General features: G+C 39.4%; 1 protein-coding gene across 8 annotated transcripts in view; it reads right to left on the bottom strand.

The window, feature by feature from the left end:
- Positions 1-10,749, bottom strand: part of TBC1D2B (TBC1 domain family member 2B) — a 45,963-nt gene extending 35,214 nt beyond the window's left edge. For 7 of the 8 annotated variants that reach the window (XR_014696714.1, XR_014696715.1, XR_014696716.1 and 4 more), the window contains exons 1-2: positions 10,384-10,749; positions 3,580-3,733 (exon numbers count right to left, since the gene is read on the bottom strand). Coding sequence is in view for 5 of the 8 variants with exons in the window: in XM_084531869.1 (XP_084387995.1) it covers positions 3,580-3,733; positions 10,384-10,734 (505 nt within the window). In the remaining 3 variants the exon portion in view is untranslated. Of the gene's footprint in view, positions 1-3,579; positions 3,734-10,177; positions 10,318-10,383 lie in introns of those variants that run through there. The other variant, XM_084531871.1, reaches the window with a different exon arrangement.
- Between the last annotated feature and the right edge of the window lie 6,113 nt (positions 10,750-16,862).

Raw genomic sequence — 16,862 nt, 5'->3', positions numbered from 1 at the left:
CCATTTGTGCATTGCATAATGCACAGGAACTCCTTATGGGACAACTTACTTATTAAATAATTAGCTGATATTACTCATGCCCATACCTCCTGTGCTGAGCAGTGGTAAGGTCATATTTTAATAATCTTGCTTATTGTTGAACCTCTCAAAACTTTTTTTTTTTTTTTTTTTTTTTTTTTTAAGAATAACTATAGCTGAAAGACAAATGAAAACTCAGTTATCTGTGTTTGGGAGGTAAGATTAATACTGTAATATCTGCACTTCAAAACTCTCTTTCAGGTTTTAAAGGAGAAATTAATAAATTGGAGTCTTTCTTTGCAGAAGAGCCCTGTAACAGGCTAGATAATATATCCTGTTTTGAGATTCCAGGGTTCAAAAGCAGTTCAGAAAAATAAAAATTAACATCAAACTTCCCCATGTGCACCTGGGGTGTAGCTCTGCTAAATGGTATACCTCCTACAAAGCAACTAAATCCTTTCTACACAACAGACCAGTGATGACTGACTAGTAATTAACAGTGGCCTGTAATCTAAGAGAAATATTCACGACAGCAGACAAAGTAATGTCAAGATCTGATTTTTACATCTGCATCCAGTTCTTTGTGACTTTTTTCTGAATACACTGGAGGTGTGAATGTTTTAAAACATTGCAATCTTAGAAACATGACATACCATTTTTCATTACTGCAAATTAAGAGTTGAGAAATTAAGAATGGCCTACTTTAGAGCTGAAATGATGAAGACTTTAACAGTCAACCAATTAAAAAAAATCAAATCCTAAAAAGAGTAAATCATTTATTTGACTTACATGGTGCTAAAGCAGCTCCATTACAAAAGCTACAGAATCTTTTGTTACATAAGCTTTCCCACAACCCTCCTGAAAAATGTTTTAAACCATTTTCCCACATCTTTACCACTTCCTTTGATTGTTATAAAAAAATTCTAAAATTGATCCATGAAGCTTTCCCCAAACCCTACATACATTCTAGTTACTCCAGACTTCTGAACTCGAAAACAGCTCAAAAAAATAAAAATAAATAATAATAATAAAAAATATATATATACATATATGTGTATACACACACACACACACACGAGTGAAAAGGGGGAGGCACAAAATAGACAAGACTACAGCAAGCAGTTTTGGTTCTGGACCAAAGCAGGCTACTTCCCCACTTAAAACATTAGTGATAGCACCTGTATTAAAGCCCTAGCAAAAGAAACCAATTTCTGTGCTCCAGTATAAAGTACATCTTTGAACACACAGTAAGGGCTTTTTAGAAGACAGAGGTTAGTCACTAGCATGGAACCAGCGCCTTAAAGAGTCCTACAGGAAACTTTTGCAGTACTTCTTTGAAAAGTAAAAATAGTAATTCAGGCTCTTCCCACTCTCCCCTGAAGTAATCTCTGCTTAAACAGTTCAGTTATGATAAAATCAGTATTGCAATAAGCAGTATCACAAATGAGATACTACAGATGCAGTTTCAAATTACACATAATGGAGTTTACCTGCCAGCTGTCCATAAAAGGGATGGGTCTACTCAGCCCATGCATTCCCTTTTGTCATTATTTGCATTGGATTTAATGAATTAAAAAAAAAAATAAATCACCACAGTCCTATAACAAATTTGTTCATCTTGCTGATCCAGAAAAACCCAACAACTTATAAAAAACCAGCAGAGTGATCTAAAGTGATGGCACTTTTTCACTTGCTATTGCTACATCTGAAGCAAAGCAGGAATGAGGGAACAGTACTCAGACTGCAGAGACAGATGAGTTTCACGGTGTACTTCAGTTCTTAGGTACAAGCACAAGCCAGAAAGAACACAGATTTGGCGTTAAATCACACAATATGGTTTATCCTATCCAACAGCCTGCTCCCAGAAGAGGGCACTCCTGTCTCTTGCACGCTGACTTCCATCCTCAGCTGCTAAACCCCTTGTCCCCTCCCTTCCACTTCCAGCAGCTCCTCCAGTCACCTGATTGCACAGTAAATATATTCCACTCAGTAATCCAGCTGAAAACAGAACAAAAAACAACCTTCCCTTTTGGCTAAGCTTTGACTTGAACCAACTCAGCACAAGGTCAAACAAATACCACACAACAATGCAAAAAGGGAGACTACATAGCAAGAGAGTGAGAGGCTCACAGTAGAACAAGAAAGATTTCAGAGAAGAAAACCTTGTTACCCTTTCCAACACCTGCAAACTGTTAGATCTTTACATAGCAACACATCTATTTTTGCAGCGTATGCTTTGACAAGCTGCTAACCAGATTGTCTCCCAACAAAAAGGCCGTCTCAAACCACCCCACTTCATATTCCCACCAATTCTCCTGCAGCAATCCCAGCACTCATCTGCCCCTGCAGTAAACCACTTCAGGAAGCCACACCAGCCAAAAACTAACGCGGAGACAAAGATGTTTCCTGCCAGCTTCACTCCCTGCACTACCATAAGGAAGGGTGAGACTAGCACCAGTGCTAGACCAAGGGAGATAACTGAGCATCTGTTTAGAGTAGCTGGCTATTCAACTGGCGTAGCTGACACAAAGCTGAGCTCCTGCTGAAACAGACTCCAAAGCCAGCTGTGGCTGAGCAAGCAGCCACAAGCAGGCTGCTCTCAAATGAAAGCAGTAAACTGGGTTAGAGGACAAAGCGGCAGCATGGGATCTGAACAGGGGGAGGGGAAGATGACAGCTTAACATTTCTGGGTTCACAGGAGGAGCAGACTGAAAACAACCAAATATAAAGTTTGTTGATGAAGTATGCCTGACCTCAAGACACTGCTTAAATCCAAAGAGCTTTACTAACATGTTTAACTTGGCATAGAATAGGATTTCTTAATACTTGCTTATTTATCAGTCACAGAATTAAGCAAGCAACTCATTTTTGTAACCATCTAGAAATGAAACATTTCAGAAGTGTCAAAGCAGTGTAGTCAAAAAGCAGAATACTTTTGTACAATACATTGCTACATTTTTATATCTCTGACGCAAGTCTAAAATTACGTTTTGATTGGCTGAAGCTATTATGGAGACTGAATTTCATGTGTTTAGGCTCTGTGCAAACTGTCTTCCAACTGCAAAAAGCAAGGAGTATTTATCACAACCAACACAAAGTATACACCCACCACACCAAAAACAAAGTATAGTTATTTCCAAGAACAAAGTCCAGTTATTCAGAAGACAAGATATACCTGCTCCCATTAAAACCTGCACTTCACATTCAGAATGCTGAACACACTATCTGTTAAGAATCTAAAACTACAAAAAGACAACAAGCCTCAACTGTACTTGGCCTCTTCATGAAACCTAGTCATAGAAATACTGTTTTACTTGATTTTTTAAAATCTGTTTTTAAAGAAATCAATGGGTTTCAAAAGAGAGATGATATCACACACAATTACATTTATGTCATGTTACTTCAGTATCATCAAAATATGCAAAGTTTAAATAGTTACTTAAAAAGATGAAACAAAAATTCCAAAGACTATGGTCACTGTTCTTCTTTTGTTTTATGCCTTGTGCTCATTAACTTAAACTGAATATAAACATACAGCTTTTACTCAAATTTTCAACCTACCAGGATTGTCTTTGGCAACCAGACCTTTGGAAAAGTCACTTGGCGTAGGAGAAGTTCGACTGTCCCTTTTTGCTGCATCAAGGTTGTTACAATACTCCCACCTTTTCTGTTGAAGCTCCTGAAGCCAGTAGGTCATATCCTGACGAGTTGCTGCCTGTAACACAAGGAAGCAGAGTGCTACTGAGATCAGTGCGTCTCTCAGGCATTTGAATACCCAAGTGCAACCAAAAGGAACAACCCAGATCCCTTTGCTGATCTGCTAATTACCCCAAACCAGTTATGATTTAAAAGAAATAACCACTAATGTAGACAACACACGTTGTGCAAGCATTCATATCTCTGACTTCCATACCGAATCCATTTCCCTTAAAATGCAAGTATTTGTTTTCTCCAGTTTTGAACTACAACACTAGAAAACACAGCAGCATCCTATATTTCACACAAAGTGTTTAGATACACAGCTATACATCTTTATTACAGAAAGTCCCATACACACAGAAAAATTCCTATTTTCATTACTTATTTGCTTTGTTATCAGCAGAAACCAACAATAATGTACCGTACTGCCATCTAATTCCATGATCATCCCATAAGCTATCTTGTATCGAGTGTTATTATGTGTGTATATATATATAACCCACAGGCCTACAGTCGTTAGTATGAATAGCTACTACGAGTCCAAGAAGCCAAACATCTGTAAACCTCAGTCAGAATCACAGCTAGACGACTCCTTTCGAAATGTGGCAAATGATGGTCTACAAATGCCAACAAGAGACAAATAAAAGTAACACACTGCAGGAGCTCCCTGAAGAGAGTCATTTTAATTAAAACACATATCCTCAGCAGCCAACCTAGAGCAAACAATTGATGCTAGTAATGTGGTATGTTAAGGAATAAGAAATTAATTCTTGTGAAAAGACACCCGCCTCAGTCCTTAGTAAGCACGCAGAGTGTCCTGCCACTAGCCAGTCCCTCTGCCTTCTCCCAAAGTGCTTGGTGGCATTACCAATGAAAAACCCTCACTACTTGAGCAAATTACTGTTTTACTCTTTAGAGACGACTAAATACTGCATAAAGCACATTAATGGCACGGGTTTATCTTCATTACTGATAGAAGACAATGTCTGGTCTAGTCAAATGAAAGATCCATTTACCATCGTACCTCAGCTCAGACTGGTTCATTACAAGACATCTAAAGCAACATAGCAAACAACAACTGACTCCCCCCCAGGGTGCTCTCTCTGGATCAGGAGTGTGTGATATTAGTGTTTAGCAATCAGAGAAATTTTTATTTTACAATTTGGCCTTTCTGTATCCATATGAGCTTTAACATCCAGAACACCCTATGGCAAATGGCTCCAAAGCACTGTTTAAGCAAGCTAGTGTGAAAACGGACAGTAATTCCTGGAGCTGATGCTCCAGTTCCTCTCAGCACATTATATGCATACGTGAATCTGATCAAGTAAGCACACACAAAACAAATTGAGTAGAGCAATACACCAAGTAGATACAAGAGGATGCTGTAGGCTCACCTTCCTCATTTGCTAGGGCAGACCTGTGAGCAACATATTTACATTCTGTAGCAGAAGCAAGTTTCATATACTTACTCTTGCTTGCTCATAGGAAACTGGGGCAAGGGGAATATTTCCTTCAAAAAAAACCTGTGAAGAAACTAGTTTAAATATGTCGATGAGGTTTCTCAGAAAGCATCAAAGAACTTGGGCCCTGTGAAACACCAATCCACACAGCTGCCGCTGGCACTCTTGGAACAACCACAGCAGCAAGCGCCTCCCCTGCTGTTCCAAAGGGTTCTTTGGAGTTCTGCTCAGCAACAAGTGTCCATTTCTAATACATCTGAGAATCTACATTACCTTGAGATTTGCACACAGGCCTTGTCAAGCAAGGTTTTACTGTGCTCACACAGAAAACCACTCGTTATTAAAAAAACTTCCACTAACAGAGGATGTTGCGTTTAAGCGGTTCTCTGCTACCACAACACAGCTAATGAGGTAATTCACACTGACTCAACCTAAGGTATACCTACAATTAACATCTGCCCATGACTAGTGCAACTTAATGAGCTCTTGTAATATTTTGTACCATTATCCTCTTCCCAAAGCTCTTTAGGAAACAATGAATTGATTTTATCAGAGCTGCTGCTTGCCATTGCTTTTAAATTCCCATCTGCACCTGTTCTCTGTTGAGCAGCAGATAGATGCCCTCAGTTTCCATGGGATGGCACAGAGGCACAGGGGGGCAGTTAGCAGTTACGGTCCTTCAGTGTCAAACAGCTTGGCAAAGCAGTAGGTGTTTCTCTCTTCCTTTTTTAAATAATTTCCCAAGAAGTCCTGATTACCATGCCACTGCACTGTGTGTGTTATTTTGCATTCCTTCCTAACATAATTGGTCTTCCTTCTCTTTCTATAAAGGATTCCCGTTCCCTTTGAACACTTTTGGCTTAGTTTATATAAGTATCTACATTATTTTCTTTACATGTAAAAGAACATCCTGCGACCTTGTGTTATGATGACTTCTCTTCATTCAAGTTGATTCTTGGAAAATGGCTTTTTCTAAAACCACACACAGAACGTAAGTTTATCATTTCCCCTCCTCCTGAACAAACAAAAGGAAAATCTGCAAACTTGGTGTGTGAGACTTTAACTGTCATAGAAGGGGAAACTCCCACACTTGCCCCCTTTCTCATGATTTCATCTAATGTTTGGCTACTGGTCACCATTAGAGACAGAACATTTAACTAGGAACAGCACTGATCAGAACTGGCAAAGAATCCTTACTTGTACTCATCTATTTTGTGGCTCTTCAGTAAGCGAGAACCTCAGCTAGTCACTGACAACTTAACAGAAGTATTTTTGCTAGAAGAAAAACCACCATCAATAGAATAGCAGAAAGAATGCAGATGGTCTACTTGCCTTCTTAATCACTTATTAAACAATTACTGATTTCACAGTAGAATAATTTTCCTTTCCATATGACACTTGCCCATAAGAACAAACCTGTATCAGCATGACTACATCCATTAGTTCTGACAAAATGACATTTTCACAACAGAACAAACTCTGCAACAATACAAAGAAGAGCATTCATGTGTTAGAGGTGTAAAAAGACACACTTGCAATAATGTCATCTGAACTACTGCCAGAAAAGGAACTACTATTGCAAACCTGCGGGCAACAGCAGCAACAGAAGACAAGGTAAGTAAAGAGACGTGCAGTCCCCAGTGCTTTTCAACATAAAGGACGGAAAATCAACATCATTTACTTAAAACCCTCCTCGTGTTCTAACGATGCTGCAAGATCTGGCTGCTTCTGATGCATATGTGACATGAACAGAAAAAATCTTTGCAAAAAACAACTGCACAGTGATATCCTCTACCTGGACCACGGTGGAACACATATGACAATAATACAAACATTTTTGAAAAGGGGACCACAACCAGAAAGCCTGTATTTCCTAAGACTTTCTAACCCTGCTGTGCTCAAACAGCAAATTGCAAACCAGATGTCTATTTTTGGAGGGCTGCCCAATACTCAGTTCAAGTACTGTAACCACTAATCAGCACAGTCTTAAAAAAAAAAAAAAAAAAAAGTCTGACCAACTCAGGAAACAAATCACCTTCTTAACAGAGCTGTCTTCTAAACTGAGTTAAGACCTAACCATGCTGGGTCCTAAACCAACACTACCTGAACTCAGCACCATGAGAGGTTCACAAAGACCCCATTAATCACTGCCACAGCCTTAAAGATTATTGACAAATTGGAGTAAAAGCTCCTAAATAGTCCTGATTTCACTGAGTTTGGTGTCCAACACTTTCAAGGATCTGGGCTCCGAACTCCGCAGTGCCTGGAACACGTACTACTTGGCCAATAACCCAGAAAAATGTGTGTTTGTTTTTTGTTTTAAAGAAGTCTGTGCAATTCTCTCCACCCCACCCCAATTCACCACTGTCCACAAAGAAGTTATCCACCCACAAGTGACCAGACACACAGGCTATCATCACCAGCCAGCATTGCTTTGTTTCAAAAGCAAGGGAACAGAGCCATTAGCCAAAATACGCTGCTTTAAAAATAAATGAGAAACAACCTGTTTGTTTTTATATTCATAATGCTAATTCTTCTCTCCCTTAATGACAGGCCTCACTGTGCCAATATGAGCAAATGTTCACTTGACTGTATTACCAGCATTCTATGCCACAACAAGTATTTGCAGGATCAGGCCCTTTCCACAATATTCTCAAACAATTCTCCATCTACAATTCCCAAAGTGCATACTTTTCTCTGACTCTTCACCTAAAATTATGGTACTTGTTATGTATTTTTAAAAAGGGGTTGGAAAAAGCCTTTTACATATATTTTGCTTCTTCTAACATAATTTAACTGCTTAAAATACACAGGACAAACTACAATCACTTAATTGTCATGCTGATTGTCTACATTTCTAAATAATGAATGATTTGCTTTATTAGCTATGAAGGCTACAGTATGTATTTTTTCCTCAGACTGCTATCAAACTGAGAAACAAACCCCAATTTTATCATACCATCCTCAGTTCCCACAAAATACAAAGACTGAGCAATCCAGATGATGAAATCATTACATTAACAAAAATACTGAGGCATTCTGAAGAAATAATGCATTCCTGAACAGCGCCATCATTGCAATCTGGAATTCCAGTTGCTTATTTCTTACTGCTCTTCTCAGCCTATAACACTGAATGAGAAAGACCAGATGATGAGAACTGGAAATTTTGAACAAGAAGCAGATTGAGGAAAATAAGGCATGTGAGTTAGAGGGTGAAGGCAACATTTGATTTGACTTTCATCCTCGTGCTCTGTGTGTAATGTTTTCTTCAAAGATTAAACCACATTTGTTTTCAACAGAGGCTGGATCAGCCAGTCCTTTGGTTTTCTTTTTTAACTTAACATCTTGAATTCATTCTTGTCTCTACCTAATTTAGCTGCAAGATATTTTTATAGGCTTTAAAGAACCATCATGCTAGAAGAAAATTAATTCCATCTCCAAAAGCCTTAACCCCTGGTGAATCACACAGCTGCAAGAGGCCAGCTGATCCTGCAATATCCCTCGAGATCTTCATTAATTCCTTATTATATAAATGCTTATAATGTAATAGCATTTTATGGACAATCACTTTGCTGCTTTAAGGCAAGCCTCAAAACAACGAAAGGTAGAAGATAAATTATTTTTTCTGCTAGCTACAGAAATGACCTTGACTTTTCTCAATCTCTGTATGGAAACAAGAAGAGATATCCAACTATCATAGGTTCTTTCCTAGAGAGTACAGGAAGAAATGACTGAGAGCAGTAAGGGCATAGTAACATCACCAATGAAAAGATACCAACAGAAACACAAAAAAGGAACGTCCCGTCCCCCCCCCCCCCCCCCCGTTGCTTACATTCGTGCATCAACGTTGAGCAATTCCATCTCCGTGAGTGCAAGAGGCACCTGTGGCTGCTGCTGCACCACTACTGTTTGACAGACTATTCATTACACAGGTAGCATGTTATTTCCCACTATAATCAAAATCATAAGCTACTTATTTCCCAACAAAGGCCTACCTGTTCAGAAGCATCCCCAAAATAAAACGTGCACTACTTACTTTCCTGAAGATTTCCATATATAAAAAAACACTCAATAGTAACATAAAATAAAACAAACCCTTACACCCAGTTTGCAGCTTTAGCTTCTGTAAGATAAATACTCAGGGTATAAAGGCAGATTCATGGAAAGTAACAACATATATGGCTATAGAGACAAAAAAGTCATATTTACAAGTGATTACATGCAAAATTGCTGATTACATTGTTTCTCCTTAAACAAACGTAGTTAAATTATTATCACAATAGTTTTCCAGTTAGATAACTTGTTTACTCTTTAGCAAAGTATGTTAATAATTCCTTATTTTGACAAACATTTACAGAGTATTGAAAAATGTATACAAACACATTCTACAGTATCAGCATTTTTTACCACTGTTCATATCCCCACTGCTAAGTAACCACATAAGAAAGATCTCTTCCAATATTCAATACAAAGCTCTGCTGTTTTACTTAACTAGCTTCATGGATTCTTTATAATCTAATATTAAGGAACTTGCTGCAAAAGAAAGCAGTTCGTGTGAAAGCTCACACAGAGAGCATTCCTTTAGCAAAATATATGCATTAATAGCAATCAAAAATAATACAACCTTAGATTACTTTATTCCTACTTTATCAAGTGGAAATGGCTTCTTTGTCCCCCCTCCCACCCAGCCATGACGACAAAGGAAAGACGTGTAAAAACAAGCCTGATGTTTAGTCTCATCCTTTGAAGGTCTGCGTCCTTGCAGACAGCAGGATCCGCAGCCTCTGCGGCTATCGGGAAACAATTCTCCCTCCTCTTCCTTCCTCCCAAAACAGACTAGATTAAGATTTTGCCATCTATGTTTTCAAAATAAACATCCCAAAAGTGAAAAACGCCAGTGAAAGCCTCCAAACCCACAGCCCACCAGATTTCCTTGGCAATCACTTCTCCACCGAGACGTTTCCACAGAACCCGCTCGAGCGAGCCCGCCCCGTGCTCACCTGAGGCAATAATCTCCCCGTTCAGTGGGACACTTCAAAAACTACTCACTAAGGCAAAGATGAAGCAAACACTAGGCGCAGCCAGACATCTCTAATCAGCCCCGGGTTTTACTTCTCTCCCTCACAACAACAAACCGAAGCCAGCAGCGGGAAGCCGAGGGGCCGGGCCGGGCCGGGCGAGCCGCGCACGGCGCCCCGGGGCCTACCTTGAGCACGGCGACGGCGCCGCCGGGGCTGTGCACCTCGAAGGCGGCCCCCTCGTCCCCAGCGGCAGCGCCGGCCTCGGGCTGGTGGTAGCTGAAGCAGGCGGAGGCGATGTCGAGGTGCCCGAGGGGCAGCGCCTCCTGCGGCCCCTTGAAGTAGTAGAGGTAGCAGCGGCGGGGGTCGAAGACGAACCAGCGGCTGCGGAAGCCGCGCAGGGGGCCCTTGCCCGACAGCTTCTGCAGGTAGCCGCACAGCTTCGGCGAGCACGGCCCCGGCTGCTCGCCCGCAGGGCCGGCGCCGGGCCCCGCGCCCTCCCCGCCGCCCTCCTCCGCCTCCGAGCCGGCCGCCGGCATCGCCTCACCGCCTTTCGCCTCCCTTCCCCTCGCCTCGCCCCGCCACGGCCTCGCCGGGAGCTGGCGGGGCCCGCGCCGCCTGACGGGACTTGTAGTGCGGCCCGGCCCGGCCCCCGCCCCCGCCCCGCTGCCGCGGCCTCCGCGCTGCCGCTGCCCCGGGCCCAGCGGCTGCTGCTGACGGGGAGCGCACCCCGCGGAGTCGCTGCCCTGGCTCCGTGCCCTCGTAGCGTGTCACTTGCCGCTGCCGGGCTGCCACTGTTGTGTCACCGCGTTAAAAAGTGTTTCCCAAATCGTGGTCTAGCCCACAATCAGATTAAAAGCCTTCTCTTCTGCGGGATGCTGCATTACTAACGTGTGTTCTCCAGTTCAGGGCCTTATCTCTGCGCTAGGGACTTACCAAAGGTTGCAGCAGTGACCGCAGGAGTGCTTGTGCCAAACGCTGTCCTAATGCTCTCCATGCAGTGTTTGATCTCACCTAACAAACTCTTGCCACATGTTACATCCCATCCCAACATCTGTTATTTACAGGGAATAAAACTATGGAATATGCAGACAGCAACGGGTAAAAAGCTGTAGCTTACAAAAAGCTGTTGCAATTGTTGTAGCAATGGTGTCTTTATTAGGATTATGCTAGGTATGAACTTGGTTCACCTGACTGAATTCTGACAGTTTGGAAGTTCTCAAGGTATCCAGAAATCCTTAGTCCCCAAAAGCTTCTTAGTATGCCCTCATTTTTAATTCCCTTAATTTCTCAGTAAAAACTAACTGCATCATCTGCCGGACAACATTTGCATTCTGTGCTAAAAGATATAATTGATATAAGGCACCTGGATATCTAGCGTGGTTGTCCTTGGGATCCACTTCTATGACATAAGGAATCACAGCATTCTTCAAGTCCTTCTCCCTGGATGTCAGCTACCGATGAGAAATGTGTCAAGTGAGGAAAAAGCCAATGTTCTCCTGCAATAGAAACTTGTAATAGAAACTGAAGAATGGAAGTAGATCTCCCCAGTCAACTCACGTGACATGAAATGTGATGCACTGAAGGATTAAATGTTGCAAACGCCAGACATTTTTGTCCATATTTTTTTTCAGAACAGAATGACTGATTCTGTTGTGTTACAAGCTGAGAGCTTTTTAGTAAATGTGGAAAATAAGAAGGTTTGATCCTGTCAGGTCAGTCAGATTTCTCTCCTATATACTGCTCACTATGTTCTTAAACAAACACAAAGTATTCTTGGTCTTCCCATAGCATCACAGACTTTCTTGGCAAGCAGCATCTGCCAGTACATGAATTACACATGGAAAACACTGAAGCCCTTCAGAAGCTGCCTGTTCCTTAATTCTATCATTTAGACAAGTTTGAGTGCCCCAGCACTTATCCCTGATCCATTACATTATCTTACTGATTTAGTGAAGCAAGGCCTTGTTCTTTGCAGGCAGAGTACCCATGTCTCCTACTGGCTATCAATAATTGCATCTTGCAGCAACTTAGAGAATCGATTCCAAAGGCCACAAAACTTTTGCTGTCAGTACTTCTCTTTTTTAACTTGCTGCTCAGCTTCCTTACAACACTCAAAGGAGGAGAATCCCCTAGTTCTGCAGTTGATTCATGTAAACAGGAAGTTCCTCTTCTTGGGGATATAAGTTCCTTATTTCACGTATGCCCTTTTTTCACAGATCAGATGTGGAATGGTAAATAACAGAAACTTATTTCTAATTGCTATGGGGAATTAACATGAAAACAACATTTGTAAAAAATGCTTTTTCCCTTTACCTGCCTCTTTGTTTTCATGTTTTCATGTCTAGAATGCACAGATTGGTATAGGTGGCATTCTATTGCTAACAAAAGTCTAGAAAACAAATATAAATAGCATCCCAAAAGATGAAATTTCACTCCTGTTGAGAAGGGAGGACCAATGAACCTTTTGGTCTGAATGTAATTCCTAAGCATACTACAACAGGCAAGTAATTTTTTTTTGTAGTGAAATAGTGTTATAGTGGTTATACTCTGAAAAAATGAGAGACTGGTCTAATTCATTACAGTTGTAACAGTTTTATCTTAAAATGAATATAAGCATTCATAGTTTCTGAAAAAAATCCCCTTTAGAATAAAATCTTAAAAAAAAAAAAAAAAAAAAAAGTAAATATGCAAGAAAAAGAAAGACTACAAAAATTAACTACGAGGGCAGAGCAGGTCCATTTAGTGTTTATCATGATCTCAAGCTGCCATATTTACAGGAACAGCGCAGGAACCTGCAATAAATGACAAGCAGTACATCTGTACCTTGCTTTTTGTTAAAGTGAGATCACAGCTCCAAAAGAAGAATGGTTAAGAATATAAATTACTTCCTTTCATAGAAAAAAAAAAAAGGCAAAAATATCTCGTCTGATACCATCTGAGATATGGGGATTCATCTAGAGATGAAACCTAGTTGTTGTTGTTGTTGTTTTTTTTTTTTTTCCAGAACTTACATTAAACATCCACTGTTCTTTTTTTCCAGAATAATGGAACTACAGGCAACTACCCCCCTAAAGCCCTCTACCACACAGTGTCAGTCCAAACCTGCAACTGTTACTTTTATTCTGTTCTAAAAAAATAATTTGCAGGTTCTTAGATAACTTTAACTGCAACTGTCAACGTGAAGATGAACATTTTCGAACTGTTGCAGACTGTTCATGTATAGTAATTGTGTAGAAAACTATATTATTTCAAAAAGTGAATGGTTTTAGCCTACTATTATTTAAATTCTTTGGAGATCAGAAACCAAAAACTTTCCTATGCTTTTACTTACCACAAGAGATAAACAGCCAAAAAATTTCAGACTGTATCAAAGGCAGTAATTGAGAGAAACATCATTCTTCAGCTGTATCGCGTCTCATTCTACATTCCCCTGCTTCTTTGTCACCACAGTGACCAGGAAGAACATCATATTATTACATTTCCAGAACTTTTCCTTTCCTTATATACAAGCAAGTCAGCCAAAGAATTACATGGCAATACATTTTAACTGATGGGTAATATTTCACATACTTTTTGTTCTCCAGCATTCTCTTTAAACTCTAGATGGTGCTCCTTTCCTGTTTCACATTTTCCTTTTGTGTTTCCTTCTCAAAATGGAAAACACACAAACCTTAAATATGCAGAGAAGCTTATTTGTATTTTCTGATTCAGTAGGAAAGATCTAGTTTAACTCCAGTTAACTGTCTCACATAAAACCAACTGAATGTACAACATTAAATGCATTGCTTTTACTTTTTGTTGTACTGCATCTTATCAAGAACTCTTCACTAGGAAAATGTAACAATCCAATTCAGTTAAAGGCAGCACTGATTCCTAATTACACATCTATACAAGTTGGTATGCACATAGAGGAGAGAGTCAAATTAGATCCCTTCTGAATAAAAAAGCCAGAACTACTTAATTGTAGCAACAAACAAGACAATCCACACATACATAATTGTTGGCTTCATGTAGATCCAGACTGGCTCCCAACTGTGACAGAGCTTGATGGGAATGCCAAAGAGGATAAGCAGAAGAATCCAGAGTACTCTTGTAGAGGGGAAAAGATTAAAGGGCAAGAGATACAAACATTGACAACGAAGCTTCATTATTTCAGGTACTTACAGTGGAACTTCTTTCCATGTTGAAAATGAAATGAAAGAACCGTTTCTTTAGGTTCCCAGTGGAGAACCTAAGAAAATATACCTATAATGGGGACTCACAGAAGTGTCCAGTAAAAAAAAAAAAAAAAAAAAAAAAAAAAAAAAAGCTCAGAGGAGATCAGAGGACAGATTTTAACAAAAGTCATCATGTAATCCTTGTGTCATTTTTATTTATTTATTTATATGATGTGGAAGCACTGCATGCTACAAGAATCAGGAAATACCTGGTGGGATAGAATGGGTTACAAAAGTTTTATACGCACTCTCTCTCACAGAGTGACAAATAACTTAGTGAAAAGCTGCTTAGGGTTACCTTTCTTCCCTGTACAGCAGCTTAAGTAATGCTGGGCTACACAGTTTTAAGATGAACTCAGATTCATTAATTGTTCATTAATGAACCATTCATCACTTTTTAAGAAAGGAATCAAATATCCTAGCAAAGGGCAAACACAATTGTCAAGGCTGAAGAAGATCAAAAGAAACTGAAAATGGTAAACTGAAAGACATTTAGTTGTTTTAAATAAGAATCTGTAATTGAATAGTTAACCTAAAAAAACATGATCTCTTAGCTAGACAATTTGGTCTAGAACCCAGACTACATTTGTCATGAAAAAAGGCCTTGCAGGAAATTTATCTTGCTATTTGTTTTTGCTGAAGACAAGCATTACCAGAGTGGCTTTTCCTGTGGTTTTCTGTTTTGGAATTTTGGGCTTTGCCTTCGGATAAACACAGGAAACACACAGAAAATCAAGGAAACACAGAATCAAGAGCAAGTCACATCACTCAAATCTGGAGCCAAACTAACCTCAAGTCCTTTCTAAAGCAAATATCCAATAATAGTATTATCTAAGAAAATGCAATATCCAGACAGATGCCCTCCAATACCCAATTCTGCTACAAAATATGACCAATTCAGCTTTACATCAAAACATATTCTGTATTTGGTCTACCTGGCCATAACAAGTTTTCTGACCTGGCTACATTGGTACCAATAGAAAAATTGCATAGGTATAGAAAAAGAGAACTATATCCTAGAAAAATATCAAAATACAGATGACTGAGATGGGGGAAATTCTAGTGCTTAAAAATTAGGCTATGTTTTCATGGCATATGTTAAGAATTGCTCCAACAACTAATTGGTTTATTGAAAACAAACATATTCCATTCTCCCCACCCCAAATCCTAACAGCCTTTTGCAGCATCGCCTTTTATTAATACCAACAATAACAGATGTAAAACACTGTTTATGCTTCACAGAAAACACTGATAATTGCATATGTCATTAGCTTGAGAACTGCCAGCTTACAATTAATAAAATGCATCCTTTGAAGTATTTAGGAACTCTTCACAAAGTTTACCTCACATAAAGCAATACAAGGCTTCAGCAATCCTACTTTTATCTGGAATGTTCTGATGGTTTAATTGAGTTAATTCAAGCAGTTATCAGATAGCTACCCCATCACAGCACTGATGTGTACTGGCATATCTGATTTATTTCCTGAACGTGAGATGCAAACACAGAAGCAGCTCTCCCAAATGTTATTTCATGAGCTTTCATTACAAATTAATAACCAAGACAGAAAAAAGTGACTTGGCAAGCCCAAGCTGATGCTTCATCCTTATAAATTCCGTTTTTTCCCAACTTGGCAACACGTACAAGGTAAAAACATCAGACAATATCCTGTAGTTTTTGCTCTGGTCGAAGTTATCTTAGAAGAAAATTTTTAAACTGTGAAAATAGAAATGATTGCAAAGAATTTTTTTTCTCTCCTGTATTTCCTTATGGCATGGATTTATAATGATCTCTTATTTGCTACTGTTAACTTCTTCATTCTCCTCTGGTTTATGTTAAATAAAAGTTTGTGTTTTCCTCCAATATTACTAGAAGATTCCTTAAGTAAAGTAATTTTAACCAAGATAGCAAAGATGTTAAATGCTTCAGAAGGTAATATTTCTCTGATGTATTCTTTAGGAATCATGAATTACAAAAAGACAATAAAGGAAAATAAGCAGCAAGGTGCTTTGCACATGTACACCAGTGTCTCAGTAAAGTCAACACACAGAAATGGACAGGACAACCCAGTAATCATAATGAAAATTCCTTGCCCCTGCAGTCATTCAGTTTTCAGTCCAGGAGATGTCACAATTCAGGTTCCAGTAGTTCTCTATGTTCCCAAACAGTTTTCTAGCAATAAAAATTCAAGGTCCAATACCCTTCAGACATACAAAATAATAAGTGAAAGGGAGAATTCACTTACAATACTCAATAGCACCCCATAGCAAACATTATTAACTATTAAAAATTCTGTAATGGCACTAATTTCATCCTAACTACTTTACATAAGGCTTGATTATGTCTCAGTGATTAGTTCCATATACATCAAGCATAATTTAATATCTTTACATGCATTAGTTTTTCTTCCTGAAGGTGTTAGATTGTGGACATAGGTTTGTATGTGAAA

The sequence above is a fragment of the Aythya ferina genome (assembly GCF_964211825.1).
Source record: "Aythya ferina genome assembly, chromosome: 11".
Lineage (NCBI taxonomy): Eukaryota > Metazoa > Chordata > Aves > Anseriformes > Anatidae > Aythya > Aythya ferina.
This window is presented reverse-complemented; position numbering and strand designations above follow the sequence as displayed.